Source organism: Taudactylus pleione, unplaced genomic scaffold (genome assembly GCF_031769625.1).
Source record: "Taudactylus pleione unplaced genomic scaffold, aTauple2 ptg000244l, whole genome shotgun sequence".
NCBI classification, from domain to species: Eukaryota; Metazoa; Chordata; class Amphibia; order Anura; family Myobatrachidae; genus Taudactylus; species Taudactylus pleione.
In genome coordinates this window covers 11,864,370-11,890,942 of record NW_028284646.1, presented here as the reverse complement: position 1 = coordinate 11,890,942, position 26,573 = coordinate 11,864,370, and the positions used below count along the sequence as shown (strand labels likewise).

The 26,573-nt window shown below is 42.9% G+C and overlaps 1 protein-coding gene across 1 annotated transcript in view; it reads left to right on the top strand.

The window, feature by feature from the left end:
* LOC148516673 (major facilitator superfamily domain-containing protein 8-like) overlaps nucleotides 1-26,573 on the top strand; it is a 171,041-nt gene that overhangs the window by 33,428 nt on the left and 111,040 nt on the right. Inside the window, exons 3-5 of the mRNA XM_088479762.1 lie at nucleotides 12,801-12,986; nucleotides 17,192-17,254; nucleotides 17,458-17,577. Of these exons, the coding sequence (XP_088335888.1) occupies nucleotides 12,801-12,986; nucleotides 17,192-17,254; nucleotides 17,458-17,577 (369 nt within the window). The remainder of the gene's footprint in view (nucleotides 1-12,800; nucleotides 12,987-17,191; nucleotides 17,255-17,457; nucleotides 17,578-26,573) is intronic.

Here is a 26,573-nt window from a genome sequence, read left to right as displayed (position 1 = left end):
TCCATTCATCAGAAGTGGTCTTGCCTCTCTGCTGTAGCATAATCTTTGGAACACGTGAAGGAAATCCAGGGAGAGAAGAGGGGAGTTCAACAGGTTACTAACAGATTAAACTGCAAAGCAACACACGATCTTTTAACACTTCCAATTGGAATAAGAGAAGACGATCAAAAGAAGGGAAGTGTTATTTCTTCGAGTATCTAGTGGTGAAGGATTAGCGCCGGTGTTTCCACTCAAATTTTTTGTTTGGTATATCCTAAGTCACCTGTGCTCAACCATCGTTATCCCTAAAACCTGAACTGTTGGGAACCTCTGGTCTAAGCCAATCCTACCAATTATTCCAGCAAGAATTGTGACATAATTTAAGTGAACTGTCATATTAGGAAGCCACGTGCCCCTTAGTTTATTCATAATTTTCCCTATTTAAATTCAGTGGTTGCTGGGCATTCAGATAGTATATAGTTATAGTTCCACATTATCTGATTATAACCATGCATGGGTGCACCTATAGCAGTGATGGGCAACCTGATACCCTTTGTATAGCCCTCTAAGCTTCAAAAGGGCTGCATATTATGCTTGTTCTTTGTAATAAGTTAAAATAATATATTTAGTTAAAAAAAAAGTAATCCATAGTAACAAAACCATAGACTTGGCAATGTAAGATAAAATTAAAAGCTATAAAACAAATAAATATGACAATTCCATGTCACTTCTGGGATCCAGGATTTCCACAAGTTTTTGAAGTTAGGTGTGAGCTGGAGTAGGTACAACACAAATCTGCACCCAGGTCTCCTTCCATCAAAATGTTACGCTTTTTCTTTTTAATTTGCCCAATGATTGTCTATTGAGCACACTGCATGATTAGGCATACGATGACGCAATGTATCGTTACATGCTGCAAGTAACTACACTACGTCATTCATTGCATCGTCCCATCTGCTGTGCAGTACATCAGATGGGACGATGCGAGGAACGATGGCCGGCAACAACTGATCGGGCATATACACTATATGATGTGCACGATATATTGTTCCGATCCTGGTCGCAAATATATATTGTACAATACATCATATAGTGTGAACTCTTCTTTATTCGTTTCTTTACAACATGCTTTACCAGCATGCTTATTTAATAAGCATTGGGCATACAACATAGAATGAAAAAAGGACAGGCCGGGCATAAAGAAGGAATATGTTGAGAGCCACAGGTGAAAGCATCACGTGCCTAAGGGTTCCCTGTTGTCCATGACTGACCTACATTATATCCATTTAACTACTAAAACAGTCATACACTAGTGTTTCCAAACCAGGGTCCTGCATATGTCTCATAACAACCCTGTATTGTATGTTTTAAGCATGGACAAATGTATATAAATATAAATGCAGTTACAAACTGATTTATAAATAATGTTAATAGGATAGTGTAGTATACAGTAATACAGCTATTTATGATTGATTTAGTATATGTATTTGACATTTGTACACAAACACATAAAATATATATAAAATGTTTGATTTCTAACCTGTTTATTCTAGTCTGTGTTTCACTTACTGTTCCATTCTTTCCTAAGCTGTAACTACTAGTTCTGTTATTGACTACATGGTTGCTAAGCAGTCGTATGAACACTGCGTATCTCATTTGGCTCTGATTACAATCTCGCGTCTGAGCACATGCAATGTGTATGTTTGATTGATGAAACAATATCCTAAACCAGTTTGCTATGTATATCACATATCGATACACTATTGTATGATATCCTAAGCTATGCGCAGTCAGGGAATCACTTGTACCTTTGCTAATGCTGACAGTGGTCATGTAGATACATGTAATAAATGTGTTATTTACTGTTCATATCATTAAAAAAAAAATGTAAATGCAATGGTAAATCACTCAAGTTATGTATATAAAAATGATTTAAAATATATACTGTTGTACATAAAATGATAATTATGTAAATAAGCTATTTCATAGCTATGTGGGCTGGAGGCAAAGTATTTATCCAATTCTGTATTTTCAGTTTCAGGAGTAACTAAAGTGCTCAATAAATTCAGAATGAATGGGGAATGACCTAATAAATTATTTGTTGTATTGACTGACCTGTTTACACACATTGTATTGGTTGCATTTAAAAAATGTTTTTCTTGGGAAACATATTTTTCTTTTCTTTATTGTGTTCATATCAATTTAGGACTCCTGACCACTAATTTTGGTTTATTAGAAAATATAGGGTTTAAAACTGAATCCATTTTTAAAATGTTTAATTGTTTTGTTATGACTCTTAATCTGTGCAATTAAATAACTGGATAACTAGATGCCTTCTCAAGTAAGTAACATACCTGAAATTACTGTTCACATTTAGTTCTTGTCAGGACTGCGACTATTTCAGTACATAAAGATAGATTACTTTTTCCAAAGTTCCTTTGTGGACGTTGGAGGAGCTATCCTGCTTGCTGGCATTCTTCACATACAGGGAATAGAGAGTTAAAGTGATCATCTGTTTCCAAGGTGTTGTCAGATTGTGGGATTCCTAGATTGCTCATTATTTCAAACCTGATTCCATTTGGGTCACATGTTCTGAACTTCCTATGGATCACAGACCTCTAGTATAAAGCATTTCACTAACTGTGTCTGTGTCTGTGCAACGTTACTTTCAGGTCTTTCTTGGACTCCAGCCAGATCCCTGCTGTGCCTGTGGGTTGCTGTGGACTTTGCTATATCTCCGCTCATGTTCCAGCTAAACTTCTGATGCCAGTTACCAGCCACACTACAGAGCTCAGCATAGCCATTGCCTAAGTATTGCTTTCTGCTCCATTGCTGTGGTTTCACCTTTTGCTGCACTATTTACTTTGCCTGTTGCCTCTCGCTCCTGTGGACATCGTATCCATCTTCGTTACAGTTGTCAACTGCACCGTTACAGTTATCATCACTGCATCGTGGGGCTCAACCCCGCTCCGTATTCTAGCCACACCGCAGGGCTCAACCCTGTTCCGGAACCACACCACTTCACAGGGCTCAACCCTGCTTCAACCTTCATTGCATCGCGGGGCTCAACCCCGCTCCGGATTCTAGTTATACTGCAGGGCTCAACTCTGTTCCGGAATCTCAGCGCTTCACAGGGCTCAACCCTGCTTCAACCTCATCGCATCACAGGGCTCAACCTTGCTCCGATCCCACCGCATCACAGGGCTCAACCCTGCTCCGACCTCACCGCATCACAGGGCTCAACGCTGCTCCAACCGTACACCGCATCACAGGGCTCAACCCTGCTCCGACCTCACCGCATCACAGGGCTCAACCCTGCTTCAGCATCACAGGGCTCAACCCTGCTCCGTCTTTCACCGCATCACAGGGCTCACTCTGCTCCGGATCTCCATCACTACAGGGTTCCACCCAGGTGAAGCTCCTCTATACCATCCTGAGGTGTTAGCCTCATACTGGACTTGGGGTTCCCTACCATATTAACTTTTCTGTGTTAATGACTATATGGGGGGTTTTCTCCTATACTCATTATTGCTTATGTAAACCTCAGTGTTATTGAGACTTTATGTGAGACATTGCTATTATATTTCTCCTGTGAATAAATTCTATTTACTTTCATTCTGTGCTATCGAGATTTCATGAAAAGGTTATTCCTAAAGCCACCCCAGTTTATTGTGCCTAGTAGGCCTGCCTCCTCCTAGGAGTCTCAAGTGTTGGCAGCCGTGACAGTTCTACTATCCTCAGCTGCTAGGCCTAAGGTTCCTGCTTTTCACTCCCAAGCTAGAGCCCATTTTCAGCCATCTTTTCGTGGCCAGGGAACCTCTTCCAGAAGTGGAAAACTGCAAACAGGCCCACCAAGCCCAATGACAAATGACCCGCATGACGGGTTGGGCTCCCACCTGGATATCTCCAAGGACATCTGTGCTTGTTCTGAGAGGAATGGTGTAAGACAACATCTCATTCTTGGGCTGAAAGATTGTAGGGAGAGGCACACCCTGTCCTTCAAATTCCATCGTCCCAGTAATTTTTTCACCATAGGTCTGCCTCACGAGCCTGCAAAAGCCATGGCTTTAAGTGTTTGTGTCAAATACCTTCTGGACTCAGGAGTTATCTCCCCTGTCCCCACACATCAAAGGGCATCCGGTTTTTATTCAAACCTCTTCCTTGTAGGAAAGCCAGATGATTCCTTCTAGCCCATCCTCAACCTCAAGTTCCTGAACATTTACTTTGCGTTCCCAATGTCGGTCCCTTTCTACTAATGTATGTTTTTCTTCCGATGTCCCTTCTGCATCTAGTAATTTTACAAAATTAAGCAAGACGGGGGCCCTTCATTTTTGTCACTCCGAATTGGCCTCGCCGGACCTGTTACGCCGATCTCATGTATCTGTCAGTAGCAGCCCCGTCGCCTGGTCCGCTCAGACCAGACAACCTACCTCAAAGACCTTGCTTCTACCCGGATCCTCAATGTCTGGCTTTGATGGGGTGACTGTTACATGGGTTACATGGTAATCTGTGCCATGCTTTGTGCTAGGAAACCGGTTTTGGCTAATTTTTACCACAGGGTCTGGAAAGCCTACTTTGCTTGGTGTGCTCGACAGAAATTGAAGCCTGTGCTTGTCCGTGTTGCAAGACTTTGTCCTTTTTACCTTTGCCTTTCCTCTCTGTACGTCCAGGTTTCTACTCTTTTGGTTTATTTCTAGAGACACTTAGTGGTTATTCCTGCTATACAGATTTTCCTGCAGGGGGTTCTCCATATTCATTTGTACCCTCGATTGAGCCCTGGGAATTGCTCTTGGTATTCTGGGCTCTCCACCGTTCCCCCTTTGAGCCATTAGAGTTGATTACATGGAGGATGGCCATTTTTTCAGCACGTCAGGTCTCAAAGCTGAGTGTGTTGGCCTATATTTATCATTTCTTCTTCACGGTCCATAGGGCTCCACAGGTGAGACAATGGGGTGTAGGTGGGACCTGGAGGACCGGACACCAACAACAAAGCTTTTCAATCCCAGGATGCTCCGGTCCTTCCCCCTATACCCTGCATACAGCCCGTGGGCAACTCAGTTTCGTTGACGTCCGGCAGGAGCTGGTTTACCATTTTAACAGTGGGCCAAGCTTATTTTTATGATTTACATTTTTTTTTTAATTTGACAGTCCTCTGGACATCTGCACTGCTGGTGTCACCTCTCCGCGGCGCCGTGACACCAGCCCTCGGCTAGGTATTCCCAGTGGGGCTCTGAGGGGACCTAGCCAGCCAGGCTCCCCGAACATCAGACTGCAGCCCTGATTCCAGGGGACAGGTAAGTTAGATCCCCGCTCGCAGGGACCTGCGTCTTTTCGCAGCCTTGCCTCCAGTCTCAGGAGAAAGACCATATTTGCTGATGTGGACACCGATTCGTCATGGACTCCACTAGACCAGCAGGACATTACTAGCACTGGCGCAGGTCAGTTTATAGCCAGGGGACCCAGTGGTTAATGTCAGCAAAGGGGAAAAGGCGCTCTCCCTGCGGCCCCTCCCCCATATCAGGGCGCCATTCCACTGCGGCCTATCTCTTCCCTGAGCTGCTCATCCCTCACCCTCTGCACCCCTCTTTTTCCTCTATTCTGTGATTTAAGAGGAGTTGGCCTGGTTCAAAGCAAACAATTGCTAGATGGATTCTGTAGGTCATCTGCCAAGCTTACACTTTGGCTAGCCTTCCCAGATGTACCATTCTTTGAGAATGTGTCAAGGAAGACTTTTTCCAGGTGAACAGCCAACCGTGCATTTGTAGAAAGGCAATGGTTACCTGTAGATGGCGGTGAAGAATTTCTTAGGGGCTGGCCAACAGCAAGAGATCGTCCAAGTATCAGAGAAGTCTAATCGGAGATATTGTTGATGAGAAGGCACTATAGGTAAATATAGGTAAGCGTCCTGAATGTCCAGAGACACCATAAAATCCCCAAGCTCCATAGCCAGGATTAGAGAGCGGAGGGTTTTCCATACGAAACCTGAGCATCCTGATAAACTTGTAAAGAGATTTGAGGTTGAGGATAGGCCAATGAGAAATAAGAAAAGGGTAGAATAATAGCCCTACCGTCGCTGTGAGGAGGGGACCGGAATTATTACTCTTGAAATCAGTATGGACTGAATGACCTTTTGGAGCAGCAGGACCTTGCTTGGGTCCGATTGAGGACTTGTGCAAAAGAACTGCTGGAGGAAGTCGCCTCAGGAAGGAGAGGGCATATCCGTGGGAGACCACTTCTCTTACCCAGGCGTCTGATGTGGCCGGCGCCAAAACTGGGCGATTTGAAGAAGTCTGACTCCAACCCTGGGAGCTATCCATGGAGAGGCCTGCCCCATCAGGCTGAAGGCTTGTCCTCAGATTTGGTAGGTGGACGTCTAGTAGCCCCAAGTTTGTTTGGTCCTAGGCTTGGAGGCCTTAGTTGATGCCTTGGAAAGGACTGACCTTTAGCTTTAACTTGAGGATGAAAGGACCGAAAGGATGATACCCGAGGCTTCACATTATATGCAGAGGGCAGGTACGCCGTCTTGGAAACTGCAACGGTAGTCACAATTTTGTCCAATTCTTGGCCAAACAGGATATCCCCAGAATAAGGCAGAGACTCCAAAGCCCTTTTAGAGCTCGAATCTGCCTTCCAAAAATAAGGCGGGCCTCTACAGAAGTGGCAGATGTCTTGGAGGCTTGGAGAGCCGTATCCATAGCTGCTTCACCCAAATAGGAGGCTGCATCTCTAAAGTGAGATATGTAGGACAGCTGTTCCCTCGAAGCATCAGGGGGAAAGGTCTCTTCTAGGGCCTCTGCCCAGCTCTCAATGGCTTTTGCCACCCAGGCCGCAGCCCTAGCAGGACAAGTAATAGCTCCTGTAAGAGAGTAGTCTCCTTCAAGGAGGTTGCAGTATGCATAGGTAAGGTAGCATTCTTGACCAGACGTATCACGTGGGAATCCACTGCTGGAGGAACTTCCCATATAGTGCAATCAGTACCAGGAAGAGTGTAAAATGAACTTAACCATTTAGGCAGCTGGAATCTTTTACTGGGCATATTTCATGCCTTTGCTTATATGATCAGATAACCGGTCAGAGTGAGGAAACTCTGGTAAAACTACCTTTTGTTGTTTAAAGAAAGGCCATTTTGCCTTAGGAGTGAGTTCTGTCTCTTCTATTTGAAGAATATATTTTACAGCTCCCACAAGTACAGGTATATTTAATTTAGAGGGGGGTTCCTCATCTCCTGAGTGGGAGTCAGAGTGAGAGAGGTCTGCGTCTTCTGCCTCCACAGTTGATAATTCAGAATCTGATAGCTGGGTGGACTGGGAAGATAACACAGCACCCTTAGTAGGTTTAATGGTCTCTCTTTTTGCAGCATTTGTTGAAAAGCTGTAGAAGTATCCGCCAACCTCTGCACTGAGGTAGAAAGTACGTCTACCCACAGGGGAAGCAAAGAATTTGCAGGGAGTACTGCTGTGGCTATCCCATACCTGTGAAAAGGTAGCCCTGGGTGAGAGAAAGGGTGGGTCCTGAGGAGAGTTCACTGGGTCTGATGGGCACAGGACAGAATGAGGTCCGCTGAAGCTAAGCCCGCTTAGCAGGACTTACAAGGCACGAGATTAGAAGCAACAGCAGCCTGCTTGTTATTCTTGCCTCTGCCAGACATAGCTGCAAGAATAATGAAATACACAATCTGACAGTGCAGTGAGCAACCCAGCTGTATGTGTAATATGGCACAGTGTAGTGCGCAACACATATATATATATAGTATGTGATAGCCCTCACAAATATAGGGAGATGTGAGGCTAGAACAGCATGTGACATAGATGACTTTTATAGGAAACCAGTAGAGATTGAAGCATAATCTGGGGGGAGAGAAGATGACAAGTTCTAGAAGTACTGTACGTACACACAATTTTACGACATGAAGGAAGAATCCTGATGTTGTGGTATCTGTAAGGGACATGTGACAGGATATAGGATCTTACAATGTGAATATTTCTGTAAATTAACATAAAAGGTTCAAACAGTTGTGACAGTTTTCTTTATGTATATATCAAGTATAGGCTAACATGACCCAGGTTAGGTTTTGGCACTGGGGAGGGAGGGTTAGGGTTAGGGGTTAGGTTAGGCTTACTTACCTGGGGTCGTCAGTATTCTATCCTGGTCGGGATGCCAGTCCAACCCGCTACAGGAGAACTGCTACTCTGTATGGTGTCACCTTCCTATATGTTTCAGATATTGTATTCCTGTGTTTTTGTTCTGTTTTATACAGTTGTATGTTCTTTTTCAAAATAATAAATAGATCAAAACAATTTATTTAAGAATTGTAAAAAATTTTTTAAATTGTTTATACATTACAAAATACTTAATTTTCCTGATATGGTGATAGCAGAACAAGTGTCACAGTGATACAAGTACTGCTGCAATGTTTGTTAAATTAGTTTTAGAATGGGGAAGCTCCGGTGGTGACATTGGCAGGGATATCGCCAGTAATAACAATGTTGTTGTGACCGGTAAGTCCTTTCCTACATGGGGCAAAGAGGAAATGAGCCCTATCCTAAGCAAAAACGTCTGTTTTCACCGGCAATAGAACTTTTCTCCTTTTCACAAACATGCTTCTGTGACACAAGTCTCACTGATTAGGTGGATCCTGTAAAGCCGGGTACACACTAGACGATATGTCATCTGTTCCAGCGGATCGGACGACACATCGGCCAGCGGGTACCCGCTTTGTCGCTCCGAAGCATCGTTAGCGACATCGCCCGTCGGACCTGCATGCAGCGGGGGCCATGCTCTCGAATGCAGCATAGCCCCCCGCCTTTGTACCGTTACTGCCGGCATACACACTTGCCGATGCCTGTACCTGCCGCTAACTACATCATGCTGGGCACATCGTTTAGTGTGTACCTAGCATAACCTAGTAGGACCCTTTCACCCAGAGATGTTGGCAGTATATTCATCTGGCCATTTGGATGTAAGCAGGACTGTTCGAGATGAGCAGCCGCATGGGGGCGCCACCATATAAGGGGCATTGTGTGGGCACCGCTGTGACTGGTGCTAACCGCAGGAAGCACTAGAGCAGAATTGAGGAAATCTTTAATGCACTGCTTGAATCCCTCCCCTGCGTGCTCTGGTACCACAGTTTCAGGGACACACAGCTGTCACTCCGTGCCCTAAATGGGGCCAGCCTCATTGCTGGTACTGTGTGTGTGCTTCCTGGGGGCTGGTCCATCCAACAGGACCAGTCACCAATGAGTTGCTGTAAGGAGTCCCTACTCCCTCCCCGAGACCCTGCCCATTATGTCTCTTTCCCAAGTCACATTGCCCCTGTTCCTCCTGTCTCTGTCAGACTATCCTATACTGGAGGCCGGAGCTGCACAGTGTGACTGTGAGAGTGAAGAGATCACCAGCTGTCACCAGACCAGAGAGAGCCTTCTTTAGTAGTAAGAGTAAGTATCTGGGGAGGGTGTAATAATGCTATATGTGGGTAGGGTGGTGGTTTTTGAAAGTTATTTGGGGGTGGGAGTGTATTATTGTTATTTGAGAAGTGTGGGTGTATTATTTTGTGGGGTGGGGATATATTAATGTGATCTGAGGGGTTGGGGGTATATTATGTGGGGTGGAGGTATAGTGTTGTTATTTGAGTGGTGTTGGTTGTATTATGAGGGGTGTTATGTGGGGTGGGGATTTATTAATGTTAGGTGGTGTATTATGTGGAGAGGGGTTTCATTCATTTTATTTCAGGGGTGTAAGGTCTATTATGTTACAGTGTTTTATTAATGTTATCTGAGGGGTGGGGTGTGTATAAATGTTATCTGAGGGGTGGGGTGTGTATAAATGTTATCTGAGGGGTGGGGTGTGTATAAATGTTATCTGAGGTTGTATTATTATGTGGTAGGATGTATTTAAGTTATGGGGAGTATATGCATGCGCACTGCATCTATTCACCCGGCGGCGTTCAGTAACCATAACTATTTCCCACCCGCAGGACACTGCAGTCCGTGGGTGGGGAAGGCACAGGACAGGCTGCTTTAGCGTGGCGCTGCTATAAGGGCAGGGCACATTTTGCCACTTCAGAATTGGGCACTGCATGCTGCCCTGCTAAAATAGCCTAGTTAGAACACTAGCTATAATAGTCATATGCTAAAGCAGTGGTTCCCAAACTTTTTCAAACCACGGCACCCTAGAGCATTCAACATTGTTTTCACGGCACCCCTACGTTTTTAAGTTTGTTGTTGAGAAATTCAGAAAAAAATGTAGTATAATGAAGTAAATTGTGCTTATATGTCATCCTTAGGTTCAGTTATGTGGTGGTGGACAGGTTTGTGCTTCTGTTTGTCCACACATTTACCTTAAATAATTTGGTTTGGTGCTGGACCAACAACCTGAGGCACTCCTGCAAGTGTCCCGAGGCACCCCAGGGTGCCACGGCGCACGGTTTGGGAGCCACTGTGCTAAAGAATCATGACAAATCCCATAAACCAATGGGTAATCTGTGGAAATATTAGACAGTGCACATCATAAGAGCATCACAGACCAAAACAGTAAAAGCATATGTATTATCTTAAATGGGTCAAGAGATATCAATATTTCAGAGAGAGCCGTATGTGTAAGTTCTGTAGATGTCATATAAGTAGATAATCTCTCCAATGTATTAACTAAAAAGCACAAAGAAAATTAGTATTTTGTTTTATCGCTTCAGTGTATTTCTGTCACGACCAGGGTTTCTCGGCATGGTGGTCGACGGGTATTACCTGTGAGGTCACTGTGGCGGGGGGCGTCTGGCGGTGGTGCTGGTGTGTGGTGAGGGGCATTGGCTGTGCGTGGTTCTGCGCGGGCATGCTGTCACGTTGGGCTGGTGAGGCCTGGCAATGCTTCCGTTCCATTTGGCATGGGCGCCGCCATCTTGCCTCCAGCCATGTGATTTGCTCGCCCAATCCTGGTTTGTCACATGCTCTCTCTGGCCAGTCACGGCACAGCACTTTGTATTTAGGGAGGGTCAGAGCCTCACTTCATTGCCAGTGCAACGTGTTTCTCAGCATAGCTGACAGAGAGTTCCCTGTGCTCACCACCTGTTTCCTGTGATACGCTACCTGCCTGCTTGCTTGTCTGCTCCAACCCCGCTGGACTACCCTGCATCCTCCATTACCTCCCCCTTGCCTGAGTACCTGAGTCCTGCTGTTCACCCTGCACCTTGCCTCCACTGACACTCTGCTGGATAATTCTTCCTCAGTTTGCATTCTTCATTAATCAGTCACCACCTAGACAGTTCCCCTTGTCTGCCACTACCTGGACATTTTCTATTAACCAGTCACTACCTGGACGTTTTCCATTGCCTGTCACTAACTGGACTTTGTCCTATTTGCCTCACTACAGCTCCCAGGTGCACTTTAGTGCTATACCCGGACTTTCTGTTTCACCACATTCATGTCTGTTAAGCCACTCATTAAAAACTCCACAGTTACTTTTAAACCTGCTTCAGTGTCTGCTCCTATTACCACCCCGGGTCCACAACAAAACCAGAACCTCATAATTTGACACCTGCACCGTGTTTCTCTGGTAAAGTGCTTGAGTGTTTATTTCTTAAATTGTTGTACAAATTTATTTTCTTTCCTAATCCAAAAATGTACTGTCCCAAAACAAGAAAATCCCTGATGCGTTTCTCTGTAATAATATTAATTTATCAATTTACCTCTTAATAAGCTGTTAAGTGTTTTTTAAAGGTTTTTATATGTAGAAATTATATTGCAGAAACAATTTTAAACTATATGTGTTGCTTTTCATATGTTGCATGAAAACCTGTGGTGATTGACGAATGTTATTCACTTTATTATGAGGTTAGATACTTCTGGCCAAATACTATGTGGCTGATGGAGGGTTGGGATCAGAGTATAATAAAGGAACAACTGTGCACCTTCTAAAATGTGTGGATAGATTTAGAATTGGGATAGGCATGTACTAGCATAACTCTAACTTGCAGTATTAAACAAAAGCTGTCTACTAGTTGTTTGCTACATGCAGAAGTAAACAGTATTTCCCCTGCTTGGAAAATAAATAAATGCATTACACCCTTGTATTGTAGCATGATTTGTCCAGGAACAACATTTCTCCATTCTTTTTTTTTCCATCCAATTCTGCATCAGTCCCTATCACTATAACCGTGTAATGGAACTGCCTTAGCACAGAGAAACGTCTTAAGGATTTTCTACCTTTGGGACAGTATGTATTTGAACAGTAAAAGTAATACTGTATGTCTGGTTTGATTGACAGAAACCTGTTTTGCTACACTATCTTTCTACCCAGAGAAAAATGGGCATTTGCAGGTGCCCCATAATAAACCCTAATTTATTGGTTATAATGAATTACTTCTGACATACTTGAGATCATTTTCCAAATTCCGGATTTTTTGTCTATGTGACGAAACTGCCTTGGCGTGAGTATCCAGTATGATTTATGTAGGAGTGCTCCTAAACTGTTGTATATGGTTTTACAATATTTAAGAAGCCAAAAGTTTTCTTATAATTCTATTATTTCACAAGATGGTATCTGTAAACTATTTCAAAAGAAAGTATGGTGGTCACTCACATCAGCTTAATGATATTGCCCAGGTGCTTGTAAAGGGTGCGTTTAACTTTTTCAAAAGGCCAGTAAAAATGACATACACATTTACTTTACATTTAATGATCCCTCACAAGAAAGATTGTTAGTGAGGTTCAAATTCTTACAATTCAATGTGAAATTGTTTATATATAATATACATATGTTTCTATTTCTGCAATATTCTTTACAATCCACTGCCATGCATTTAGTAATGTATTTGTTTATTTTCCCTTTAGCCGTGATCCTGCCTACTGTCTGGATGTACCTGCAGACGCTAGATGCTCAGCCTTTCTTCCTGGGTCTTATTCTCTCTGCATTCAGTCTAACTGAGCTCTTGTCTGGTCCTTTATTTGGACATTGGTCAGACCGTACAGGCCACATTAAGAAGATTATCTTACTGAGTAACTGCTTTGAGATTGCAGGCAAGAGATCACTAGATTCCATTTTATATGTGTCTATTGAATAATAAAGCACTTCTTATTTCCATCATCCATACTTTTCATGTTGACTAATATCTCCCTATGAAACCTCTTTGACTTTTATTTTTTTTCAATATCCTTTCCATTTTAATCCACTGTGTATAACCCTAACAGTCTCATATCCGGGTTTGTTAGTTTGTTTACCTTGTGGAACTGGCACAATTATTAAGGTTCTGTATTGTAACCGATAGTTTCATTTTTAATGATAATATTCCCGCCGGAACTCCCAGGGACAGCGGTTGCGGTAACCACTGTCCCTACAAGTTATATCCCCGACACTACACATGCGCACAGTGTCCGTCTCCACCGCCAGCCGGAGGCTACGAGAGAGAGATCGGAAAATCTCTTCTGCTCATAAGCATTTTGTAGTTTGGTACATAGGGGTCAGATCATAGTCCTCACTGATAGTAATGGGGACTGCGATCTGCAGTGCGATTTCTGTAAAATCTCCTGCATTGTGATATTAGTACAGACTGTAGCAACAATTCATACAATTGTGCAGAAACTGCAGTTTCTACATAATTTTATGAAAATATAAATAGGCCCCTTAGTCTTTTCCCTCTATTATCACTACAATGCATAAGATGTTTCTATTCCATTTACTTTTCTGTCACCATGACTTTCTTCTGACACATTAAAGTTTCCAGGGAATGATATAGTAGTATAGATGACTATTTACATCAGCGGCGTAACTAGGGTATTTGGAGTTCAGGGCAAATGTAAAAATGGAGCCCCCCCACCCCTGCCCCCATGTGCACGCGCAGCAGAAAACTGGCGTGGTCAAAAGGTGCGTGGTCACTAAAAATGGGGCGTGTCATAATGACACACACACCCCTTTCTCATCACTCTGAACATTCCTTTCCATTCCATATGCACCTTGACCCCAGTATGCAATGTCCCCAGTAGTGTTCCCTCTTATGCAGGCCCCCAGTAGTACCCCTTGTACAGTACCCCCAGTAGTAGTCCCCCTTATGCAGGCCCCCAGTAGTGCTCCTTATACAGTGCCCCAGTAGTAATCCCCCTTATGTAGTGGTCCGCCCTATGCAGTGCCCCCAGTAGGGCTCCTTATTTAGTACCACCACTAGTGGCCCCCCCTATCCAGTGCCCCCAGTAGTGGTCCTCCCTATTCAGTGCCCCCAGTGCAGTGTCCCTTGTGCCTCCAGTAGTAAGCCCCTTATATAGTGCCCCCAGTAGTAGACCCCCCTATACAGTGCCCCTTTATATAGTGCCAGTAGCAGTGCCCCCCAGTAGTAGCCCCCCTATGCAGTGCCCCCAGTAGTGGTCCCTGATAGTGTCCCCAGTAGTGGTACCCCCAGTAGTAGTTCCCCCCCCCCCATTAGTGCCCCCAGTAGAGGTTCCCCCCATTAGTGTCCCCAGTAGAGGTTCCCTTCATTAGTGCCCCCAGTATAGGTCCCCTCCATTAGTGCCAGCAGTATAGGTCCCCTCCATTAGTGACCACAGTATAAGTGCCCCCAGTATAGAACCCCCCGCACCCACACCGACAAATACACACTGAAAATAAAACAATACATAAAAGAAAAATACTTACCTGAATCCACGCTCCGGCTCCCGGTGCCGTACGCACGTCAGTCTTCCCAGGCTGGCGTGCTCTGCATTTCCCACTGCAGGAGCTGGAAGGGAGCCAACTCTTGCAGTGGGCGCTGCAGCAGTCGATGAGAGTCTATCTGACTCTCATTGGCTGCTGTTTAACACACATCGCCGCCAGCGCTGGCGGCGATGTGTGTGCAGCAGCCGCCAATGAGAGTCTGACTCTCATTGGCTGCTGATCAACACACACATTGCCGTCGCGCTGACTGCGATGTGTGTGTTAGAATGCACAGCCTGAGCCCGTCTGTCATCATCCTCCTGGCGCTATTGGGCACGCACTCAGGGGGAGGGAAGGGGCTCAGCTGTGCAGCACACGACCGGTGCTGGGAAGCCTAGCGCCGGTCCTGTGTAAATGTGTAGTGCTGACCGCACTCACTGCAGTCGGCACTACACTGGCTAACTAGGACGGGCCGGTACCATGGCCAGCGGCGCCACCCCCCCAGCTGGGTCAGTAATTATCCCACCTGTTTAGACAGAAATCATCAAAACATTACCTGTTTCAGGGAGGACTTGTTGGAGTTGAGAACTTCTGTTACAGTCTATCCCAGGGGTAGGCAACATTTTTCACTTCAGATGCCAGATTTTTAAGTCATATTCTTTTTCGGAGTGCCAACATTTCAAACATTAGAGGAATGCAGTCCCTCCTTCATGGGCGGAACGGTGTGATCGGGACATATCTCCTTACTGCCCTTGCAATCAAAGGACTGTCCTGACTAACCAGGTCAGTCACCCAAATTCAGAATTGCCCTTCCAGAAGCAAGACACATAGTAAAATGTTCTGCTCTTTCCAACCTGTTGTTGATGTTTTGTTACCTGCAGGTCATCTTGTCTTATGAATAATAACAAGGTACGTATAGTTAAGTGCGCACAGTGCTCCCAAATCAAATTAGGAATAGTAATCTCAATACTTCCCCGACTCCAATCAAGATGTCGCATATAATCTTCAAAATGATGTGGTGGTACTTCCATAAATATGAAAAACACAAGATCGGCCAAACATAGTGTAATACAATCACCAATAAAATTTATTGAACTTCTTAAAAAATAAATAAATATATATTCTTCAATACCCTATATGCAGGATAAAAAATTCCTACGTGCTGTGTGTAGGATAAATATTCCTACATATGAGTACACAATCCTATATAACGAAGGTAGGGGAATTACCAGAAGTCCCTTCAAAAAGGGCCCGTAGTTTTTATAGATGGAGGTTTCCGGATCATCTTGTCTTATGTCCAGTTGGTGATTGTCTGGGCCCTGTTTGGAAAAATTGGATAGGTACATTAACCACGGACAACCTAACATTAATTGTATATTCTTGTCCTCAACAAGCCCCATAGTTCATTCGATCTCACCGACATTTAATAATTAGGTATCCCTACCTGCAATGAGCCATAGAGTTCATATTTAATAAACAGACATACCCCCCCCCAAAAAAAAAGACCTGACATTAAATAACTTGAACTCATCATAGCTAACACAGAAACCTATTTAATAAATGGGAATACTGAGTATTACAATTACCTCACTATTCAGTAAAATGATACCCACCATAAAATAAATTTCACTTGCCAATTAAAAAATTAGCACTCACCGTTAAATTAGTATACCTCTTTGTCGTCGTCCCCCCCGCACACACTAATTCCATATGAGACCTCTCTCCTACACTTACTTGCTTTCCTTGGTGTTCTGCGTTGGAGTGGCAGACTCTTCTATCTGCCTCTCTTGTTCCCAGGAGCCCATTACACAGGGAGGGTGCGAGTAGGTCAGGTGGTGCGCGCCATTCCACAGATAAGACAATTGGAAGAGAGAGGGATGTGCGCACTCAGACTGAGTGCAGTAGTTAATGGAGCAGCGGATCTCGGAGATCCGTTCCTGCGGCATCTGGCAACATAAGTGGCTGGCCCTGGAGGGAGGAGCCGCAAGTGCCAGCCAATGAAGTTCCACCGTGTACCGAAACAGGCTCACATGCAACAGGTTGACAACCCCTATCCTAACAAATGTTATATTGTCTTTATATTTGTGTGGGACAGATGGGAATTTCTTTGGTTCCAAATTAGACAAATAGTTTAATTTTAAGGGCTTTACATAGAGGAAAATATGGGTAATGTCCAGAGCAGCTGTAGAGCACTGAAAGAAAGAAATACTTTTATTTTGTGTTATTGCGGTCATGGCAGTTTGGAGTCCTGAGTATTCTGCTCTACTCTTTGCATTTTTTACATGAGTTCCTGATACTTGTGCAGAATACATAAGTGTCACAGAGAATGTTTTACATACATTTAGTGGCCTGAGAATATACCTGTAGAGAGTCTATATTTAATGTTTTAATTCTGTTGCTTAGCTGTCAGGCTCCACATTAGCAGTAGTTGGCAGTTGTGGACCAGATTATACATATATGTCAAAATGGGAGCATTGATTTCAAATGACTTGTTTTGGTCTATACATAAAATTAGAAATACAACCATCCATTCTGTTTTCCTATTTTTCTCTTAAACACCATTAACCCCTTCGTCAATTAATGTCTTATTTTCTTTTCATAGGTAATTTTATGTACTTTGTTGGACTCTCAAAGTGGTTTCTTTTGGGCAGTCGCTTAGTGGCAGGTAATGGCAATTAATAGAGCATTACATCATATAATCTTTGCCTAGGTGGAATGGTAATTGGCAGTCTGTGTGACTTGGTAGGACCACTTTGCCCACAAAAAAATGACATTTACAGTTGTATAGTTTTGAATGGAAATCTCTTTTGTGTGTCCTTTTTTCCCCCTCTGAATTTCTGGTATAAAGTTGTTTATGTACTTTTTTAGGTGTTGGTGCAGGAGCTGGTGCTTCGATATTCGGGTATTTGACTCAACACTCTAGCTCCAAAGAACGTGTACCAGTCTTTGCAATGGCCATGGCGTGCCGACAAGCAGGCCTATTGATAGGTAAGTTCTTATGCCTGGAGTGGCAATTGTCTGGTAGAAATAAATGGGTTTCTGTAACATAAAGATAGTGTGGATTTGTAGGCAGAAAAAACTTGTTTCCGTCAAGGTCATAGTAAAAGTCAAATGAACTATCCTAAGACGGCATAAGTGTAGAAATACCAGTGCATGCGGATTGATGAGCGCAGTACTCTTCTTCTCGTGGGCGTGTATTCTCTCTTCCATGTTTAAATGCAGCGTGCAAAGGAAACTGGATACCTGTTTCAGACACCTCTTTTTCACCCAGCATGGGGTGGGTGCAAGTCCAGATACACTGGCTTCCACATGCAGATGCACAGATTTATATTATACACAAGCGGATTATCCTAAAGAAGCAAGTAGCCTGCCGTGGCCGCAGATGCGTCCGACTCGGCATTAGGCCAATCGTATTTAAAATGTACAAACTAAAAATGCAGGTCAAGTTTTTAGAAGCAGATTAGAGCTGTTTGGCTCCATCATGAAAGCTAAAATACAGTGGAGGAAATATGTGGAAACAGTACAGAGGTAACTGCAAAAAAGTGCTGTAAGCAACAGCAACCAATAACATGTTCACCTACTACCAGTGCCCCATGTTTCATATACAGATGTGTCCTCTTATGATGTTTCTCAAGTCACGCCTTACAGGCTTCTAAGTCACGGCATGAAAATACTGCGGGGAGGCGCAGTGAGACGCGACCTTATCCACGGCATGCAATACACGGCTTCATCACGGCTTCTCCCCTCTCCAGTCTGTCCTCAATGTTGCTGCTCGGCTCATCTTCCTCTCCAAACGCTCTGCATCCGCCTACTCTCTCCTACAAGCTCTCCACTGGCTCCCCTTCTCTTTCAGAACCCAATTCAAGGTTCTCACACTCACTTACAAAGCCCTCACCCAACCCTCTCCCATTTACTCTCTTGTCGCCCTCTTCGTTCAACAAATGCATGCCGCCTCTCATGCCAATTGATTACTTCCTCTCACTCGCCGCCTACAAGATTTTGCCCGATCTGCTCCCCACCTTTGGAACTCTCTCACTCTTCCCATCAGACTCTCCACCTCTCTACAATCCTTCAAACTGGCTCTCAAGACCCACTACTTCATCAAAGCCTTCCAGCTCTCATCTTTACTTGCTGCTACATACTCCTTTCTCCCTGCCTACCCCATATGTGTCTCACCTGTTTGTCTGCCACTCCCCTTTAGAATGTAAGCTCTTACGAGCAGGGCCGTCTACCCTCTTGTGCTTCTCCTTCTCTACTTTCATCTACTTCTTACTCCCCACTAGGCCACCTAACACTTGGTTGATTTGCTCTGTTGCTTATCTGGGTGTTATGGTTGCTAATGTAGCAATGTATATTATCCATGTCCTTGTCCTGTATTGTATTGTACTGTAAGTCACTGGTCAACTTATTTGTTTTGTACTTTGAATACAGGTTATCTAGTCGCACCAGAAAAACATTGTACCCCTCAATAAGGGACAATGGTAGCCCCCAATATTAATTATAATCTGTTGGGGGGTACTACCACAGGCAATAGATATTGAACCAAAAAAATATAGAGAAGAAATGAAATGCCTGAAGTGGTGCACTGGGGTATCTAAAATGTAACTTTTATTGATTTATTTAATATTGTCTACAAGACAAATTGAACAGCGAAAAATTAAAACGATTAGAGAGTGAGAAAAGTAATGAGTTTAGTGAGTTAAAATGCATGCAACGCCCCTGTACTTCCACATAATCATATTTTGGATCAAGGCTATTATATATAGCACTTATCCTATATTAGAAATGGCAAATATATTGATCATGGACCTCTGTTGCTTGCTGTTATTCCAACATGCAACACACGTGTCTCATCTATTTGTGATTAGCAGTTGTAAATGCCGATCATAAGTGGATGCCGTAATTTCTACCAAACCATCTAAATCTATTTTTGCACAGATAAATATAATCGGTAATTAGTGAGTAGTGCTTTATGATTGCTTGTATAATTATAGCAATCAAAATCAATATGTATTTAAATAAATGATTAGGTATCTCTCCTGTGTTGTTTTATTACAGTTATTGACAAACCCTCCCGGGTGTCTATTAGGAAGCAAGGGAGAGGTCACTTTCAGTATGTAATTACAGATCAATATACAGCGCGAATTCTAATCTCCATGCTTCCTCATGTAGTTATTGACAGACCCTCTCGGGTTTTCATTAGGAAGCAACAGGGATATTTCAATTTAAATCATAGTAAGTGGCAACAGGATGCCTCGTAGACCGACGCGGCGTTTCGCTTAGAAGCTTTATCAAGGTAAAAAAGAGGGTTTGTCAATAACTGTATGAGGAGCAGAGCAGGGAGATCAAAACTCACGCTGTGTAATAAAATCTGCATATATATTTCCCATGAGCATTTCTATGAGGTCTAAGATTTAGCCCATATAAAACCAATGTTACATTAAATGTGATAAGTTTAATATATGTATGTTCACAATCTGGGATAAATAAAACAACACAGGAGAGATACCTAAGTCGCGGAGCAGTGCGACCAAGCTGGTAAATATATCGGGACTGTCTATTAGTCCTATGTGGGCACATGCTAACTAGCTACTGAACTGCTACATAGCACGACACTTATAGACTACGTCCAGAAGTTTTGCTGTCTATATCCTTGGAGGGGACTATGGCTGTTTATGGGTTCTAAGGTCGGTCAGGAGATAGTTTTTTAGTAGATTATGATGCTTTATTATTGTTATGGTAAATTATTAAAATGTAATAAATTGTTCACTTGCTTATACATATACATGTGATGTGTTCCTAATTTAAAGCGCCCCCTTAGACTTATTAGTCTAAAAAAAAATTTCATATTTAGCTCTTGTGGATAAACTCAGATCTATCCTTTGGTTGGTGGCTGTAATACTGATATCAAGCAAATTAATTAACTAATTGATGTTAGAAGTACTGACCGCTAATATTAATTAACGATTATTGCGCCTGGTTTTTGTTTATATTATCTTCTTTGTTTAGAATTTTTATAGTTCGGACTCGCCAGCTTTGTGGAGCTCCCTGGGACCGCAGGGAGACGAGAGATGAGGCAGCAACAGCTCAAGCTTAGACACTGCTTGCAGTGTTGGGGGTGGGGCCACACCACGTGCAGTAAGCTGCACAGAAAGAGAGGCATGCCTCTGAGTATGGGGACGTGCCTTGAGCACTGATGGACGCCTTGGATGTGGTAAGTGACCAGGAAGTGCAGTGTTTAGAAACCGGAGCTCAGTCAGCAACAGGAAGAGAAGACACAGTGATGCAGGTAGGAGAATCAATGGATACTGAAGCTTAGTGTAGTGAGAGGAGAGTTACAGTGAGTAGGGGGTGAGACAGGCTCCCAGCTCTTAGACCCATCTTCATGTGTGCCGCCCCAGCCTTTGACCACACCGCACGTCACTCCACTGCACATATGCAGTACCAGATTACAGTGGCTGCTTTGGGCTACTGGTATGGTCAACACTTTAAGTGTCGCACCTTCAGTGTTGCCTAGAGTACCTGGTGGACAGTATCAATAATCAGTATACTAAAGGTGCGACATGTAGTACACCCGGTGGATAGCGTCATTTACAGTATCCGTATACTAAAGGTGCGAAGTAGTACTCCCAGGATAGCGTCAATGATCAGTATATTAAAAGTGCGACATGTAGTGTGTGGATACGTTACGATGCGACTCCATAAGCCATGGGATGACCTAATACAGCAAACTGGCAGAGAGCGAGTTGCAGAGAGCGCTACATGAGGTATGGACGCTAGATGTAAGAGGACACATATGTAGCGCCCATGATATTCTGCACCAGGAGTTGCATGTAGTGGTTAGTACCTCATAGTGTTTATCACTTTTCTTGCAAATGTACAGCTCTAAAAAAAACTAATCTGGTTTTAATGTTTCTTTAAACATTGAGTTGCCATGCTTCATAAAGTTGCTGTTCAAAAACTGTGACTTGTGAGATCTGCAGGTAATCTATAGCAGACTTGTTAGCATTAAAGACCATGGTCAATATTCTGCAGACTTGTAGTATGATTGATTTAGGACAAATTTCTGCTGATTTGTGATTGTCGCAGATTTTTCACATTAATCTGTATGTTATGGCTAAAGTGATTGGGCAATATTCTTTGATAATATTACTAGGCTACTGAGATTTTAAAGTAGCAGACAAATGTAGATGTACTAAGGAATTGGTTGTTAAATGGAATAGGAATACATTTTAAACAAGCCTGATTTAGCCTTTATTAGTTATGTGAACAAACTCTTTTTTTTTTTTTTTTTTTTTTACACATGAACCTACTGGTAAATTCACCAATGCCTGTGAATCCTCTCAACTCTTCTTTTTGCCCTCTAGGGTCTTCTATTAGGTTGATCTTATCTGCATTAGGGGAATTCCGTGAAAATACGGATATAGTGCCTGATTCAGCAGCGTGCGCACTTGCAAATACGTGCAAAGATCAATCTTTTTTTGAACACTGCACGTGCATATGCACCACACTGCGCTTGCGCAGCGTTCGCACTGCGATTAGGGAAGCACTGAGTAATCCATTGCAGACTGAGTGACAGTTGTGAGAGTTTGGGGGTGGTAACGGGGGAGTGGCTGGAAAAACGCAGGCATGTCTGTCCGCTTGAACGCAGTTTCCTGGGCGTGCATAAATTAGCTACTGCTCACTTCGTGCGATGAGACTTTCAGTTACTGCAGATGATCAAACCTGTTGTAAACGCTGCGTGACGGGCAGATGTGCATCGATGGTACCGATGTATACGCAGGAGTGCAAGGTAGTACGGAGGTGAGAAAGCAGCAGTGGGCGTCTTTATGCCGCATGAGCTATGGCAGACATTAGCATACATTCGCAGCTGCTTTCCGTGCAAATTCGCAGCTGCGTACGCAATAGCGATTCTTATTGAATCAGGCCCATAGAGCCTAAGCATAAAAGTCAACATAGGTAGAAGATGTTGGCATTATTAATCAGTTCAAGTGCTCCAATTTGCTATTAGGGGAAATAATTTTGATTTGTGATTTAGTACTTCGTATTTGGGCTGTATAAAACTATCAGTGTTCACTGATGAAAACAATATTATGTGCAGGCATTCATTCATTTACATATAAAGCAATGGAAATATGTGTTTGATTAAATGATCACATAATATCTCAATATCAGAGTTATGATAATGGAAATAAGGCAATTTAACAGTCACTGATTACACAGGCTGCAATGACCTCTGTTCTGAGTCATTTTTGAAATAATCCTGAACAAGACTGTTGGATATTATTCTCAATAACGTTCAACATATATCTGTAAAGAAGTTTGTTGCACAGGTGCTTGAAGTTTCATTCCTTAGGAAGCAAGATACTGTAGGAACTGTGGTTTATTTTCCTACAAAGATAGGACAAATGTTGGGTTAATGCAACAACAAGTGTTAAAGTTATTGCACCACTCCAGTATCGATATCGGGACATTATTAATTTAGTCCTTCTGTTCCAGAGCCTCAGTAAAGGCTACATTTCATTAATGTACTATTTGGTTTGTCTTGATTTTGTTTTGAATGTACCTATTTGTATTTTATATTTTTTATTTGCACTTCTATGTATCTGATTCTACGTTTGTATGTTTGTCAACTTTTATTCCAAGTATTGAGCCATGTTGATATGTTCCTAATTATGTAATTTTGTCCTTAAATATTTTGTAAAACATAGTAGGAAATATAAGTATTAGTAGCTGCATTGGTAGTGTGACCAGGGCACCACAAGGCAGGGGGCGCTGTTTGGGCTGTCAGTGTTCCTGTTTATTATCATTCTCACTTGTAGCTTCCTCTTCTCTTATCCCCAGCACTTCCTGGCTGCCCCAGGAGTACTCCTATCTCTTCCCTGGCCCTTCCCCATAAAGCCATGTCCCTTTTTCAGGTGCACTATCTTATGTCCCTATTTAAAAAATTGGGTGGGGGGGCGCCAATGCTCTCTCTGGCACAGGGCACCAAAAAGTCTAGTTATGGCTCTGGCAAACATATTGTAATCCGTACACTTTACCATGCTCATTACCCATTTGGTGATTCCATTACTTTATTAAATAATGTGCCCAGGTTACCCAAATTGTCATACTGTTATCTGTCCCCTGGATGTCCCCATCTTGCAATACAATTGTGAAAATCTGGAGTTAATTCTTGAAGCTGAATATATCAATTTTATGTACAAACACATAGTAACATGTCTCATGAATGGTGATTCAGTTACTGACTGTGAAAGTAGGCGGATTTATCATGGATAACTTGCACAAGATAGCACTTATGCTGTTTTCATAGTATCATATATGGGGTCTATTGTGGGCTGTTGGGTCATGATAATTTGGTCACATTAGTGGTGGCAGGTGTATAATGAATAGAGTTTATCACTGCCAAACGTTGATTCTGTTACTAGTTGAACTGCCCATTACTAGTCATCAGTGCATTTCAGGTTATCCAACCTTTTCTCAGATGGGTAGGCGAGGGGAGGTAAGAGGATTGCACCAGTACTCTAGCTTAAGGATGAATTGTTAAATCTCCTGAATTAATTCTACTTTTTCTTTTCTATGTTCGGATAGTGAGCCCTCTGCCTCATCTGGTTACATCCATTTCCTCTCCTTTTTCATGTCCGCTTCTATGTTTATTTATTTTTTAGTTCTTTTTTTTATTTTCTCTGTTAGATCTGTTCCATATTGGCTCCTTGGGGAGGCTTCATTCCCTAACCAAAATGGCCACCATTTGTAGTTTTGCGCCATCTTGTCACTGTGTTAGAGCACCACAGTGCGAGATGGACGTTGTCCCTGAGATTGCCGCTGATCCATCCTGCAAGAGCTGCTATTGCTGCTAGTTTACTGCACCACTATCGCATACAGTCACCGGCTGGTGACCTATATGCGCCACTCTGCTCCATGCACCAGTATGTGCATGCATAACAGTGTGTACGTCTGTATAGTCACAGTGCCATATAATAAACAACCCCACTGGTTAAGTGCTGGACTGTTCGTTGACTCAGGGCATCTGCTGTTGTGTACATAACACTCTGCCATACCACCGCCACCTGAACACACACATTCCAACAGGTTATGGGCCCAGGCATGCAAATTACATTTACACAGTCCCCAAGCTTCTAGAACGCCCAGCAGCACATAGACATCTTAGACACCTGCAAACACAGAGTGAAGATAGCACAGAGTGTTTCCAGTGCAGTGTGTCAGCAGAGAAGCAAATTAGTGCACAGGAGCTGCATAATCATGTCAGTAACAATTATGCAAACAGGAGCTAAAATGTGAAAGGTTGTGGAAAGTAACAATGGATCCCAGTGACAGTCCATACCCAGATGATGTAGAGAGAGCCATGAGATGATTGTCATGTGTGTTGAGCAACAGGTGTACTCTGTCATACATGGGAAGTGCCAGCAAAATGACGTGAACAGCACTGCAGGAAACATATCAAGATGGGGTCTGATAAGAATTAATTTAAGACGTGTATTGTATGTGGATGCAGGAGTATAACTTACCACATTGACAAAATTATTTCTATTTCTCAGCAACTAATGTCAGTAGGAGCGCAAATAGATAATGAAGAGGTTGCTACACCGATGCTACATAACTTAACACCTGAGTTTGACTTTCTAGTTGTAGCGTTGGAAGCAAACACATCCAAGTTAACCACAGACACAGTGAGAGCAAAGCTACTGCAGTTCCAAGGATGTGCGCCAAATGAGTTGAATTCTGAGAATACTGCATTACATAAGGAGTGAAAAGCTCAGACAATTCATGTACAATATATATGTCAAAAGATAGGTAACAAAGCATTTCAATGTAAGCATAAAATGTGAATGCTATGCAGAATAAATAATGCATCAGTAAAGATGAATTGGCCCTGAGTGTCAGTTAGTCGCAGAAAGGATTGTTGGTATATTGATTTAGGTGCCATCAGTCATTTCAGTTGCAGTGAAGAATGGTCCCCAAGTTAACCGCATGTGATCCTATTATGTTCAAAGGGATTGAAAATAAAGTGCTTACAGCTACAAAAGTTGGAACCAGAAATCGGAACAAATCTTATAGCCATCAGTGTCCTAGAGCAAAGAGGCCACAGAGTTCATTTCGCCAAAGGAAAGTGCATTGTACAGAATACAAAAGGGACTGTATTAGCAACAGGTACCCAAAACCATCAATTATATGTCCATTATACACAGCACTGTTATTAGATTGACAACTGAGTTGCAGTCACAAGGACTCTGGCATAGAAGATTTGGTCATCTTGGATATGACTGCTGTAAAACAGGAAAACAAAGCCAACAGCCATTTCCAAAATCAGTAAGCAGAGCTGAAGCACCATTTACGTTAGTACATGCAGATGTGTGTGGTCCAATGGAAGTCAACTCAATATATGGATACTTCATAGTGTTCATTGATGACTTCACAAGAATGACACGCATATACTTCATCAGAGAAAAGTCAAGTTGTGGAGAAAAACTAAAGATTTGTAGAAAACCAAACTGAACATTTGATAATGGTGGAGAATATCTAAACCTGAGAGGGTAAATATGGAATTGGACATCAATTGACCATTGCCTACATTCCTGAACAAAATGATGTAAGTGAGCGAGCAATTGCACACTAGTGGAGAAAGCTAGATATATGCTGCAGGATGCAGGCCTAACCAAACAATTTTGTGCAGTAGTTGTGTCCACAGCAGTCTACCTGAAAAATTAATGAAACCACTAACTGATCAGGAAGAAAACCAAGTTTAAAGCATCTCCAAACTTTTGGAAGTACTGCCTACATGCACATACTGTACCAAAAGAAAGAAGTCAAAAGTGGGATTCAAAATCCATGAAGTATATCATGCTTGGCTATTATGAAAGTAAGGGCTACAGATTATGGAAACCAAGTACCAGAAAGCTTGTCAAGTCTAGAGATGTCATATTTAATGAGCCAGCACAAATTACAGAAAAGCTGGAATTATA